The sequence below is a fragment of the Castor canadensis genome, chromosome 1, assembly GCF_047511655.1.
Source record: "Castor canadensis chromosome 1, mCasCan1.hap1v2, whole genome shotgun sequence".
NCBI classification, from domain to species: domain Eukaryota; kingdom Metazoa; phylum Chordata; class Mammalia; order Rodentia; family Castoridae; genus Castor; species Castor canadensis.
In genome coordinates, this window is record NC_133386.1 from 184,594,235 (window position 1) to 184,609,565 (window position 15,331).

The 15,331-nt window shown below is 36.2% G+C and overlaps 2 protein-coding genes and 1 pseudogene across 2 annotated transcripts; 2 read left to right on the plus strand and 1 right to left on the minus strand.

Annotated features, from left to right (window-relative positions):
* The first annotated feature begins 1,059 nt into the window (after positions 1-1,059).
* LOC109678875 (olfactory receptor 4C46-like) lies at positions 1,060-1,942 on the plus strand (annotated as a pseudogene).
* A 6,195-nt stretch (positions 1,943-8,137) lies between these two features.
* Positions 8,138-9,064, plus strand: LOC109678876 (olfactory receptor 4C3D-like). The gene has a single exon (XM_020154282.2). The coding sequence runs from the start codon at positions 8,138-8,140 to the stop codon at positions 9,062-9,064; it is 927 nt and encodes a 308-aa protein (XP_020009871.2).
* A 1,553-nt stretch (positions 9,065-10,617) lies between these two features.
* LOC109678881 (peptide chain release factor 1, mitochondrial) lies at positions 10,618-13,689 on the minus strand. The gene is given in 3 exon segments (XM_074045205.1): positions 10,618-11,148; positions 11,573-12,304; positions 13,657-13,689. Coding segments are annotated over 3 exon segments (1,284 nt in total). The 3' UTR covers positions 10,618-10,629.
* Between the last annotated feature and the right edge of the window lie 1,642 nt (positions 13,690-15,331).

Below are 15,331 nucleotides of genomic sequence, written 5' to 3' on the forward strand. Positions count from 1 at the left end.
CCTCTGCTAGGACACAAAAATTGAGGATCTATAATTTTTTAAGTGAAAGTGGTAGTAAAGTTTGTTAAGAAGGGAATATACTTTCAGTAGACTTAAAGCAGGTCATTTTTAGAGAGAAAGAATGAAAATGACTGTCTGTGTAGTCTGTACTATATCTCTACTTTCTAGCATGGCAGACACATGCTAAATAATCAGGAAATATTTTGAAATGAGATTATTAAACAAATTTTGAAAGTATATTCCATTTAGGTAGCTCTTCCCCTGTACAGACACACACACACACACACACACACACACACACACACACACACACACAATGGCTGAATTGATATAACTTGTTCAAGAGTTTACTTTTATTTGATTTATTTAGCTCATATTAGCTAAGTACAGGTGGAAGTGGAGTTGGGAAGTTCATAAAAATCTTCTTTAATAGCATATTAACTTAAAATAGATACAAATACCAAATATAGTAAATAAGAAAAGTTCATAATAAAATAACATATAGAATAAGGATATGTGGATTTTTATGATTCTTTCTGATAACATAGTGGATTGAACTCAAGACCACATACTTCCTAAGCAGGCACTCTACGATTTAAACCCTGACCCCAACTATTTTGTCTTTAGTTATTTTCCAGATAGAATCACACACATTTTTGCCCATGACTGGCCTCAGACTGGGATCCTCCCGTTCTATGCATCCTGTGTAGCTGGGATTACAGTAGAGAGCTACAATGCCTGCTGCATTTTTATGATTTTTAAACACAGATCTAGTGACAATTTGTTCGAAGATGTTGTAAAGGCAGGCTTCAGCATCCTTATAAGAAGTCAAAGTAGACAACTGCACATGTTTATTCAAATATCTTTTTTATAAAATGACAAAATAGCATGTTTCTTTTCTTCCGACTTTGCATGAAATAAAATAGGTTGCATTATTAAAATTTATTTGGCTCATCTCAAAACCCATAATATACTAGTTATCACATTTGCTATTAATGATATTGCTTTTACAGGTTAATCCACCACTTCTGAATTCAACATCAACATTGAATCAACAGAATGAATGTGATTAAATTCATTCTAATGGGACTGATACACAATCCACAGACGCAGAAAATTCTATTTTTACTGTTACTTATCACCTACATTATCACCATCACAGAAAACCTACTCATTGTGGTTACCATAATGGGGCAGTCAGACTTTGAATTCCCCAGTGTATTTCTTTTTGGCCTTTTTATCTTTGATAAAGGCATGCTATTCCTCTTCCATAATCCCTAAAATGCTGGCTGACTTGCTTTCTGAAACAATAACTCTCTCATTTAATGACTACATGATACACCTTTTTGTTGAACATTTTTTAGGTGGTTCAGAAGTTGTCTTACTTGTGGTCATGGCCTATGACCACTATGTGGGCATCTGTAGACCTCTGCATTATGTAACCATGTTGAATCATCACATGTGCTATCTCCTAGTGGGGGTGTATTGGGAGTGGGTTTTCTCCACTCTTTTGGGCAGATTCTAGCTGCTTTCTGGCTCCCATTCTTTGGTCCCAACATCCTCAATTACTTCATACGTGACATTTTTCCTCTGATACAACTTGCCTGCACTGATACTTTCCTTCTTGGTCTCTTTGTTGCTGCCAATGGCAGGGTAATCCCTGTGATAAACTTTGTAATGTTGTTGATATCTTATGGGGTCATTCTGTGTTCCTTGAAGACTCATAGCTCTGGGGGAGGGGAAAGCCCTTTCTACATGTGGCTCCCACATCACAGTTGTCTTGCTCTTTGTGCCCTGTATTTTTATATATCTATGACAAGTAGCCATCTCTCTCATGGATAGAGCCATAGTTGTGTTTTATACTATTGTCACTCCCATGTTAAATCCAATTATCTACACTGTGAAGAATGCAGAAGTAAAAAATACTATTAGAATATTATGAAACAGGAATGAAGTTCCAAGTAATAAATGACATAATATGAATGTTTTGTTTCTAACATTACCCTTGCAATTTTATATTTTATTAGAGTAAACTTCCCTATTCAAGTGTGGATAAATTCCAAGAAACCTCCAGTGATACCTGGAACCATGGATATTACTAAATCATACATATATATTTTCATTTTCATCACATATGTGATATATATTGTGCATATGATATATATATGATGAAAATGAAAAAATATATACCTCTCTCTATATATTAAATTTTTCCTATACATATATATCTAGGATAAAACCTATTTTATAAACTAATCATAATAAGAAATTAACAACTAATAAATAATTACAAAAATATATTATAATAAAAGTTTGCTCTTTGGGGACATTATTAACTAAAATATAGGTTACTTGAACACAGCACTATGATACCATGACAGATAACCCAGAGAGGTACTACCTAATGGGCAAGTAGTTTATACAATGTAGATATATTAGACAAATGGATGATTCTTGTCTCAAGCTGGATGGAGTGGAATGATGTCAGATTTCTTCATACTACAAAAATGGCATTCAGTTTAAAATTTATGACTGGTTGACATTTGAAGTTTTCATTTAATATTTTTGATCCATAGTTAATCACAGAACCATGGGTAATTTGATATTTCTATACTTGAATCCTTTCTCACACCTCTCATGTGAATCCTAAAGCACTTTCAAGGAGGGCATTATGATTTTTTTCTATTTTGTAAGTGAAGGAAAAATGAAGTTCAAAGGAGAATAATAAACCCAATAGTCAATTTGCATTCTTTTGTATCCAAATTTTATGTCCTTTCAAACATTTCAAATGGTATCAGAGAGAAAAACCACTAAAACATGAAAATGTTTCTTTTCTAGTTGCAGAGTTGCACAATGTGCCTGAATATATCAGCTGTTGTTACTGTAATGCCTACTGATGTCTAAGACAGTGGAATGAAAATAAGAAGAAAGATACTTGTCAGTAATCTCTTTGCATGCACTCAATATCTTTGATTTAAAATTATAATGGGTATCTTGTGTTGAGTACAAATTTCTGATGATTATAAAAATTAATTATATTTAAGCTTATGTGAAATTTTTCAAGTGTCCTTACCTGGTCCACAAACTTTATAAAATTGAAATCAAGTGCTTCTACATTACAATGAAAGGGGAATCTGAATGTTAAATAAGTTAATAACTGCCAATGTACAGCAGATTTGAGTCCAAATATCTCTACTTCATATGCCATATTTTATCATATAGAATTCCTTAGAGCTTATTTTTTGATTATGGTTTGGAATATTTAATATTATTTGCCTTATGAAGTATCAATTTATTAGATTGAAATTTATCAGTGGAAATTAAATACAGTTTTTCAAACTATATAATAAAATGTATCCATTAATCAATCTCACTATTAAAAAGTTGGTTTATATTTAATGCCTTAAATATGGAATCCTCTTTGACAATTGCTTTAGGAAATGGTTTGTAAGGTATTTAGAAAGAAAACAGGGATCATTACTGCACAGTCAATCAAAGAAAATAGTTCTTAAAAGCAACATACCTGACTTGCAAGGCTTTGTTGTGAATAACTTTTGGATCTTTTAAACTGTCTTTTATTGTTTTTACAGTAAAAAAATATGAACACCATGTTTATAGATTCCTTTTTTGACATAAAGATCCAGGCTCCCATCTCATAGGTAATACATGTTTTATTGACGAAATTGGTGGACTCTCTGTTGTAACAATACTGAGCAAACACAACGTGATTGTAGATTGCAGGTACTTGGATTCTGTTGTATTAGGTAGCAAAGTTGTCAAATGTCATGCTAACCTCTCAGCTCATTTCTTGCCAATGTGATCTAATCCACATATCATTTCTTTTTTTTAAAAATCTGGCTTACACTTTCAGTTTGACCTATCTCTGTTGCTGTGTTTCTCAGTGTTTTTGTCCACTCACTCCTTGTTCTTGTATTCTGGAAACAGACTTTGCCTTTAGTCCCAGGAACTCTTCATTTGAAAATTTCTGGAACTTCATGGACAGCTATTACTGATTCTATAAACTTTGTCCTTTTTCCAGTTCTTGCTACTTCAGCCTCAGGGGAACTCAAGTAGACAGGTGTGAGAATTTCAAACATCTCTCTCCACCTTTACTCTAGCTAATTAGAAGCTTTGTGAATAGTCAGTGGACCACCATAATGAATTTTAGTATTTTATTGGGTTGAGCATGATAAACTTTTTAAGTATGCTCAATATCTTATCTGACTTTATGTCATCATCCCATGCTGAAAGACGCATTTACAACAATTTCACAGATGCAAGTTAAATAAGGTAGCTATGAATCTTCATTCAAACTTTTATCACCTGCCATCACAAATACTATCATGACACTAAAATATTTAAGTCAAATTTAGTTCAGTCAGATGATCTCAGTTTTCTTCCTTCTTCTTTTCTATATTTTCAAATTTTAATTAGCAGAGGTTAATTATACAAAGGCTTCATTGTGATATTTATACCATATATATAATGTACTTTACCAAATTTGCCCAGTGCATTTCTTAACTACCCTTCCTTCTCCCTCGTCCTTTTAAACAGTTGTTGATTAATTTCATTGTGCTATTTTTGTACACATACATAATGTGTTTCTATAATATTCATCAATGTTTTTAACATGACACCTGCTACTCACAGCAACTGCATTCTCTCAAGCCAATTCATAGTTAAGTATAATTTTTCTTTTCTCATATTTTAGAAAGCATATTTGAACCTGGATGAATGAGGTTTGATATAGGATTGATACCATATTTAATGCAAATTATTTCAAATGTCAGTATGTCCTTCTTTTAATAGATAATTCCAATACGTTTCACATTGGTGACGGCATGGAAGTGCCATGACACATAAGTTTCAAAACAATAATCTGAAAATAAGGACCCTTGACCAAGATTTAGAAGGTTTGGCTTTTATATTCACTTGGTAGATGATATTCTGACTTCTTGATTTAGTTTTCTCTGTTGTAAAGCGGGAATATTGGTATTTTTTTCCTATTCCATAGGGATATTGTTATATTAAACTTATGAATAAAAATGCATTTTACAACTCTGAATATAATTCAAGAATGTAATTATTTTCACCATTATCATGTTAATCCCATTGGGATGAGAAACAACTCCTTTGGAGACATATTGTAAACTTACTGTGAACTGCTTCTATAATAAAATGGGCTACAACTGTCACTTAATGTATACTCCAAAAGAATACTTTAAAATTGTGGTAATAATGAAGGTTGTGTTGGCACAAGATAAAATACTTTAATAAAAAGTTTAAAAGATTGACAGTTACCTACTTAAATGTTGATTTATGCAATATAAAATATCCAGATTCTATACAAGCATACTTTTTGCCTTCAAATATCCAAATTCATTAGCAGTCAACTGTTTTGTTTTGCTTTCTCTGGGCATAGTAATTTGTCTTTGCATGGACTTAACAATTAAAGATAAATGCTATGAAGTTTCTCCTCTCATGTTTAGTTAAGTACAGTGAAGTAATTGGGTTGTAAGCAAGATCTGCTAATAGTATTGGAATTCCCCCAAGGCCTAATTAGCCACAGTCGAGAAAGTTCTCCTGCACTAGGTATGTGGCAAGTTTGGGCAGAGCTCCAGAGAAAGGCATTATCCAAAGGCAGTGTTTATAAATCAACAAAGACTTACAATGGCTGAGCTTGTAAACATTTTATGCTCACAACTTTACTTCTTTCTTTATGAACTAACAACTATTTGGGACTCTGGCCATGAAGTTATGTCAGACAAGTGGATAGGTGAGATTTTTTCAAAAAAGGAAATCATATAGTGATATCTTATCAAGATTCAATGTACCTTAACATCATATAATCATAATTTAATGAGGTGTAAGGGATAGAAGAAAGTGGTAAAGGGATAAGTGGGAGTAATGAAGGATTGAATATGATCAGAATACATGTATGCATATATGAAATGTCATTGCGAATCCGTATATGATGTATAATTAATATAAACCAATACAAATCATACAATTGTCCCTCATCTCCACCAACCTAGGTTTGAATCTCTTTTTCAGCATGTAGGCACTAATAAACATAGAATCAATTATAATTTCCACCAATTTAGAAGTAAAAATATATAGGGGTATTCATACAATATATCAAAATTTGCATTCCAGAATTCCCCATTTAATATTACAACATAAGAATTTCCTATGTCACATAAATTTAAAAAATCTTTGTTTAAAACTACATATCATACTATGGAATATATGTTCTATATTTTTCTTACCCATTTCTCTCATGTGGTCATCCCACATAGCTTCTAGTTTTCTCATCCTTTAATAATTATGTTGAAAATATTTTTATATAATATTCTTTCTGTAAAATACTTTGTCTTAGGATGTCTTGGAATAAGATTGTATAGTCTAAGAAAAAAGACAAAATGAGTTCCATTTCTTCATAGTTATTTCCAAATCACTGGTATTGTCTTAATTTATACTCACTATGCTCTTTTCAGATCTGTTTAGGAATTACATTAGAGTAAGAGAGTATAACAAAGTTGCTGCACTTCCTTTTCACATCTATATAAGATTTTCATCTTTGGTAAATAATAAAATAAAGGTCTTTATCCATTTTGCATTGAAAGGAAAATAATTTTTGCCTTATTTATATTTTTCTCTTCAATTTTTGAAAAATGTATGACCTTAAATTTAAGATAAGTTTCTCCATTCTATTAATAATGTACTATCCTCTAATTAAGAGTGATGTATGATGCATGCTATGGGAGAAGACTTGAGAATATGTAAAGGTAAAGGTGATAATTCATCTCCCTGCTGTGTGGAAATCAAAGGTCAAGAGATGAATTACTAAAGGCTTTTTACAGACATATTTTTATGGACTGTATATGGAAAAACATACATTAATATACAAGGTAATTGTCCAACAAACACATAATGGATACTTATATATAGTAAATTATCTATCTACATATCTAACTATAGATGCTTGTATGCATGTATATGTAAGTACAGTACTTTATTTTATCTAGTAGTCTCTTTCTGTTCTGTACATTAAATTGCTATTTCTGAACTCTTAAAAATGGAGGTTCCTTTACTTTGTAGATCTTCATTAATTGAAATACCTATCTAAGAGTATTTTTGCATCCCAGTGTATTGAAAAGATAAATTTCCAGAATAAAATTATGTTAAATTGATATATGGATCATAATTTTGAATAATAAACATTAATTAGCCAACATTTAATTATCTTGAAAGCCAAACTACTCAGCAATTAAAGGCAATTAATATTCTCATGTCCTACAACATGTGACAAAAACTATTAAATTGGAATGGATCTTCTCTTTCAAAAATCTGTTTGCATTTCTCATACAGTACATAGTGTTGATGATGAGTGGGAGGAAGAGAGCACTTGAACTCTTTGGTGCATTGACTGGGGAAGCAGGAGTATTTTCCACATGGAAATGCAGGAAGTGTGGTAATTCATCACACATTGTTTATAACCTAAAAGATGCCAGACACTGAAGACATTGTGCCAGACTCTGTACTCAGCACAGAGATGAAATAGACATGAATAGCCTATGTGTTATGGTAGATTGCCAGGGAGGGTGGGGTGTTTCTCCAAAGATTTAGAAATTTTTCTGATCTGCTTATTTACAGTAGATATGCTTTTCTTTCACAACTTAAAGTTGTGAGTTTAAACATAAGAAAGAATAACCTGAACCTTTGTACAGAACTTTACAGTTTACAAAATACATCTCCTAGTTATAATTTGCAGGTACACAGATACAGAGGGAGGGTTCAGAGGCATCGATCACTGGAATGACTTAGCAAAATCAAGGACTTGGAAACAGAAGGAGAATATGCATCTCATGGAGATATCCCAATATTGTCTCTCTAGTTATGCAATGTCTATTCTGCTAATGACATTTTACAGGTGACAGTCAGTATCAGGTATCTGATGAGACAGACATAGATAAAGAGAAAACAATTGTGAGTGCCAAGATTATGTTCCACAGTTAAAGTGACTATACTATATTTCTATACTGTAAAATTCAGAGTATCATCCATTCATGATTAATTATCTCTTTCTTTACCTTTTTGTAGGAATTTCAGGCCTCAATAATGTGTTAATTTCTGAATGGATCACCACATGCCTCCCAACAATGTGACTGAATTTATTCTCTTGGGACTCACACAGAACCCACACTTGCAGAAAATACTCTTCTTTGTCTTCTTACTCATTTTCCTATTTACTGTGCTGGCCAATCTGCTCATTGTCCTTATCATCTCCCTCAGCCCTGTGTTGTCAGCTCCCATGTACTTCTTTCTCACTTACTTGTCATTCATAGATGGCTGCTACACTTGTGTCACCACCCCTAAAATGATCATTGACTTGCTCTACCAGAGGAGGACTTTCTCTTTGGGTGGCTGCCTGACTCAGCTCTTTGTGGAGCACCTCCTGGGAGGTTCAGAGATCATCCTCCTCATTGTCATGGCCTATGACCGCTATGTGGCCATTTGCAAGCCCCTGCACTACATGACAATTATGCGGCAGGGGCTCTGCCGCCTTCTCATGGTGGTAGCCTGGATTGGAGGGATCCTGCATGCTACTGTGCAAATTCTTTTCATGATCAACCTACCCTTCTGTGGTCCCAATGTTATTGACCACTTCATGTGTGATCTCTTCCCATTGTTGAAACTTGCCTGCAGAGACACTTACAGGCTTGGAATGGTAGTGGCAGCCAACAGTGGAGCCATGTGCTTGCTCATTCTTTCCATGTTACTTGTCTCCTATGCAGTTGTCCTGAACTCCCTGAAATGTCATAGATCTGAAGGATGGCGCAAAGCCCTCTCCACATGTGGCGCCCATTTCACAGTTGTTGTTTTCTTTTTTGTTCCCTGTATATTCACCTACATGTGGCCTGTGGCTACCTACCCTGTGGATAAGTGGGTGACTGTGTTTTTTGCAATCCTCACTCCCATGTTTAATCCTATAATTTACACAGTGAGAAACACAGAGGTGAAAAATGCCATTAGGAATTTGCTGAAGAGGACAGTAATGTAGTTTGCTCATTATGCTAAGTAGATGATGGTATACTAAATAGGATTATACCTGTGTTAAACTTTACAGAATGGTGACAAGAAAGGAAAACCAAATCCCCACAAAATTTTTTATTATAAAATTTTTATTAGGATATATTCATTGTACAGGGAAGATTCAAAGTGACAATTCTTATTGGGCTTATATTGTACATTGGTTAGATCACCCCCATTCTCTCTTCCCCCAAAACCATATCCCCCAACTTAAAGCAATTGCAAGATATTTCTTTGTTCTATTTCGTGTAAATATATGAAGTCCATTCACCATATACTCTCACCTTAATCTCCTTCATTCACTCCCATTCTCACTTGTACCTGCCCACACACTGTACCTATTTTAAGGTCCTGTCTTTCATTATTAATATGTAAGTTGATGTTCACAGAGGTTTCTCTATGTATCCCTATTGTAGGTATAGTTTAGTTTGGTCTGTTGAACCCCTTCCATTAATCTCCCTCATACCTTGACGTCCTACCCCCCTTTTCAACAGCTTTCAATACATATTCTTATATGCTCTGCCTTCATAGATGTTGTGTTTTATGATACTACTGGTGTTTTGTCATTCTCTCTTACTTTCTTTCTATTTTTCCCAGAGTTACATAGAGTATTGCCACTATTACTAACATGCTCTACATATGAATTTGTATAGATCATGTTTATTTTTGTGCATATTTATCTTTTGGATCTATTTTCTACATATAAGAGAAAACATGTGGCCTTTGTCTTTCTGAGTTTGGCTTATTTCACTTAACATGATGTTCTCCAATTGCATTCATTTACCTTCAAACCACACGGCATTATTCCTTATGGCTGAGTAAACTCCATTGTGTAAATATATCACAATTTCTTTTCTTTTTTTTAGATTCTTCGAAATTTTTATTTTGCTTGAAAGTAGCAACCTAAGTCCTAACTTTGACATGATTAAACTTTGACATGGTTAAGAGTACTTTTTGTTTATATAAGGAGATTACAAATAAGTATAAATATTTTGTTTTTATTTTTTTGAAGTCCTGGATATTGAACTCAGGGCCTTGCATATGCAAAGTGTTCTACTGAGCTACATTCCCAGCCCTTCATAAATCTTATATTATGAAATTTACATTTTCCTGAAGTAGTAAATGAAAAATGTCTGTAGGTCATTAAAAAAAAGGGATAAAAGAACAGTGATCCTTCTTAAATTATACAATATTTCTCAATTCTTTAGTTCTGATTTCAACATCATAAGCTTATTTTCTACTTGGAGAGTTGGATGAAACTTAAAATAAATCCTTTTTTTGGTGGTAGTATGTATTTGAACTCAGGGCTTCGCGCTTGTGAGGCAGGCACTCTACCACTTGAGCTATGCCTCCAGCCCAAGAAATGTGACTCTGATTCAGTGAAAACTGAATCACTTTATGATTATTCATAAAGATTTCTGTGCCTCAGTCCACTTCTTGATAGAAGTCCATTCCTTTTGTTGGGGGGTGGGGTGGGGTGGGTGGCAGTACTGGGGTTTGAACTATTCCATTTATATAATAATAATAAAAAAGCACTTATTTTACTGATCTAAGGTTTTCATCCAAAAGTTCTACAATGGCTTCTTCATCTGCTGATTGAAGCAGTCTCTGAATTAGCTGATCCAAGGACCTCTCGCCACATAAAAATTCCTTAATGTCATGAACTTCATATGCTATCCTGTGGTCAGTGACTCTATCCTGGGTGAAATTATAAGTCCGAATTCTCTCTGCCTGGGCTCTTGTTCCCACTTGCAATTTTCTAGCACTTTGTTGTCGGCACTTGTCTTTCTCAATAAACTGTTGGTAGAGTCTAGCTTTCAACGCACGCAAAGCTATTTCTTTATTTTTCAGCTGTGATCATTCCTCTTGACACTCTACTACCAGCCCTGTGGGGATATGGACAAGCCTGACAGCACTGTCTGTTGTATTAACATGCCGTCCTCCTGCTCCTTTGGATCGAAATGTATCTATTCGCAAATCCTTGGGGTCCACTTTCACATCTACCTCATCTGGTTGAGGAAGGACAATAACTGACATTGCTCTTGTGTGGATACGCTGCATTCTTTTTTTTTTTTTCATTTTTCTTTTATTATTCATATGTGCATACAAGGCTTGGTTCATTTCTCCCCCCTGCCCCCACCCTCTCCCTTACCACCCACTCCGCCCCCTCCCTCTCCCCCCCCAATACCCAGCAGAAACTATTTTGCCCTTATTTCTAATTTTGTTGTAGAGAGAGTATAAGCAATAATAGGAAGGAACAAGGGTTTTTGCTGGTTGAGATAAGGATAGCTATACAGGGCATTGACTCACATTGATTTCCTGTGCGTGGGTGTTACCTTCTAGGTTAATTCTTTTTGATCTAACCTTTTCTCTAGTACCTGTTCCCCTTTTCCTATTGGCCTCAGTTGCTTTAAGGTATCTGCTTTAGTTTCTCTGCATTAAGGGCAACAAATGCTAGCTAGTTTTTTAGGTGTCTTACCTGCATTCTTGAGGACAGGCCCACCTCAGGGATCCACTGAACTCGGTGAACCCCACCTTCATACTTCAAATGCTTATAGACCTTGTCTCCAGAGATCCGGGCAGCTGCATGATTCAGTCCACCATAATCTGCTGCTGTGTAATTCAGCAGCTCAAATTTCCAGTGTTTATAACATGAATAATTCTGGTACATGTCAAATATTTCTCGGGTAAGTTGCTGGCAGATAACACCTCCAGTAGTTCTTCCAGATGTCACCTCTAAAATAACATTATTTTCATCATATTTCTCCTTTGGCACTAGATTCTGAAAAAGCTCACCATAGAGTGTATTGATTTTTTGATCAATGATTTGCCTTTCTTCCAATGCAAGTTCTTGTAACTGCTTATCATCTTGTTTACTTAGACTTTTACACATTGATTCTAATTCTTCAACTGATTGTTCAGCCTCCTGAATTTCTTTGTAAATGGCTGTGAGTGGTGCCAACTCAGCATGCCTCTGCTTTAAAGACCTTTGGTCTCCTTTCACAGAGCTATCCTGCAAACACTGACCAAGTGCTTGGTACTCCTTACTCAAGTCTTCCATATATTTCTGTAGTGCTTTATGTTTCCAGAGCATCCTGGTATCTTGATCACAATATTTCCTGGACCAATTCTTATTTAACAGATAATAGAGAATGTGATTACTGTTTTGTCTAAAAACCAACAGCCTTGTATCCTGATGTGTCTGCCTAAGCTGGTATCACAATTTCTTGATCCACTCATCTGTTATAGGGCACCTGGGTTGTTTCCATGGCTTGGTTATTGTGAATAATATTGTGATGAACATCGGTGTACAGGTGTCTCTGTTGCATCCTGACTTAATGTTCCATTGGGTATATGCCCAGGAGCGATATCACTGGGTCATATGGCAGTTCTGTCTTTAGCTTTTTTTTTTTGAGGAATCTCCATACTGCTATCCACAGTGGTCGTACTAATTTGCACTCCTGCCAACAGTGTATAAAGGTTCCTGTTTTGCCACATCTTCACCAGCATTTGTTTTTATTGCCCTTGAATATCATTCTAACTAGGGTGAGATGAAATCTAAGTGTAGTTTTGATTTGCATCTCATTTATCACCAGGGAAGTTGAACACTTCTTCATGTATTTACTAGACATTTGTACTTCTTCCTTTGAGACTTCCCTGTTTAATTCATGTGCCCATATCTTCACTGGAATGTTGATTCCTTGGAGGCTGAGTGTTGTTTTCTCTTTATTCATATATTCATATGTGCATACATTTGTTTGAGTCATTTCACCCCCCTGCCTTCCTCCACTTCCCTTTGCCCCCAAGTGCTCCTTGCTTCCAGGCAGAACCTGTTCTACCCTTTTGTCCAATTTTGTTGAAGAGAAAACATTAGCAATAATAAGAAAGACAAACTGTTTTTGTGAGTTGCGATAAGGATAGCTATACAGAGAGATTCCTAGCATTGCTTCCATGCACAAGTGTATTACAACCCAAACTGATTCATCTCTACCTGATCTCTTCACTACTTCCTGGTCACCTTCCCATATTGACCTCTATTGCTTTAAGGTTAGTGTAGTATCTCCTCTTGAATGGGGACATCTAGCACTTTCAAGTTTTGGGCTTTCTACCTATCCCCATTCCTCCTGTATGTGCTCTCCCCTTAGTGTGTGACCCAAGTCAAAGAACATTACTGCCTTTAGCCTAGATCTAAAGTCTGCATGTGAGGGAGAACATACAATTTTTGGTCTTTCGAGTCTGGCTAACCTTGCTCAGGATGATGTTCTCAAGTTCCATCCATTTGCTTGAGAATAAGATTTGATTCTTCATGGATGAGTAAAACTCCATTGTGTATAAATATCACATTCTCTTAGTCCATTCATCAGTAGTGGGGCATCTTGACTGCTTCCATAAGTTGGCTGTTGTGAACATGGGTGTGTAGGTGCCTGTGGAGTAACCTGTGTCTCATTCCTTTGGGTATATCACCAGAGTGGGATTGATGGATTATATGGCAGATCTGTGGTTAGTTTTTTAAGAAGCCTCCATATTGTTTTCCAGAGTGGTTGCACAAGCTTGCATTCCCACCATCAGTGTATGAAGGATCCTTTTAACCCACATCCTCGCCAACACCTGTTGGTGGTGTTTTTGATGATAGCTATTTTAATGTGATGAGGTGGGAGATTCCAAGATGGTGGCTAGAGGGAGGAAGCAGAAAGCAAGCCTCCTATAGTGAAATCTTGGAGAGACGCTGGAGACACACTTTGCAGGCATAATCTCTGAGAAGAGGCATAACTTTGACCCCTCCACACCTCCAACTGGCGCAGAGAATCTCCACTTCACATTAAACAGAGAAACCAGGAGGGCCCCCGGGCCGCCAGTCACCAGCGCACAGACAGCTTGGGAAGACGCAGACCTGGTGACCTTTGCAGTACCACAGTACTCCCACAGACAAGCCTGGGCTAGAGCACCATAGCCCCCTGGAAAGACTGACCTCCACCCGGGGAAAAAAGAGAAACTGAGTAATAAGCAAGGAGAACAAATATGACACGCAGGAAAGAGGGTGGGGCACACTGAGCGCCGAAGATTGGGGGAAGGGAATCCTTCCTGGGACTGTAAATAAACAAGCCAGGCGGGCCAAAGAGGCTCTGGTGGGAGCAGGGGCACGCGCCCAGCAACCAGGAGCAGGAAAGCTTGTGAGAGTGGCGGAGGGAGGAAAACTCCACAGGAGAGGAGGGAAGACCCACCTCCCACATGAACTATAAATAAACATGCAGGCCTGAGAACATAGGTGCAATGTCACCTTTCCCAGAGCTTGGAAAGGGGAAAGCTTGTAGCAGAGGCTCCCACACAGGAGAAATCTGAGCAAACAAAGCCTGCAGGGCCAGGTGAGTGCTAAGCTCACCCCTGAGATCTGCATAAATATTGCTTCCAGCAACAGCAGGCTGACAGCAGCAGGCAGGAAAGCCACAGTTGCAGATACCATTCTCAGAACTGTCTCCAGACTCTTTTTTTTTTCTTTGTCTCCCTATCTTTGATAAGAGAACAACTGAATTACACCTGCAAGGTGAAAACCTTACTGAAACTGTATTGCATTTGAAATTGGACACTTGGTGGGGTTTTTTTTTTTGGCTTGTGTGTGCAGTTTTGTCCTACATTATGTGTCCCCTTTGATGAGACAACTACAGAACAACATCTGAGGCACCATCACCAGGATTGGAGACTGAGACAGACACCCAAATTATTAAGACTGAAACTTCATTGCATTTGAACTTGGAAGTTTTTTGGTTTTTTGGTTTTTTAAATTCTTCTACTTTTTCATTTTATTTTAATACATTTTTATAAATAGATTTTTCTTTCATTTACTTATTTTTTATTTTTATTCTTACCTTTATTTTTTTAATTTTTGATTTTCAATCCTTTCTCTTTCTCTCTAATGTCTGTTCAGCTTACTGTTGATTAGGACAATAAAGCCACTAAAGCTCCCTGTTTATACCTTTGGAACCTTCTTGTCTGATACCTTGTTTTGCTTTCACCCTCTTCTCTGTGTATTTGCTTTCCCCTTTTCTTTAACTTCTTGCTTTCCATCTCAGCTCACCCTTCCATTCTAAATATTACCATTGTTATTATTACAAGCTAGAAAATACTTAATTGCACACAGTACAGGGACAGTAACAACACCAAAGACAATGACAGGAAGACAGAAAAAACAGGGAAATCAGTTTCCCCACAGCAAAAAATTAGTACAGGAACCAGAGGGGAA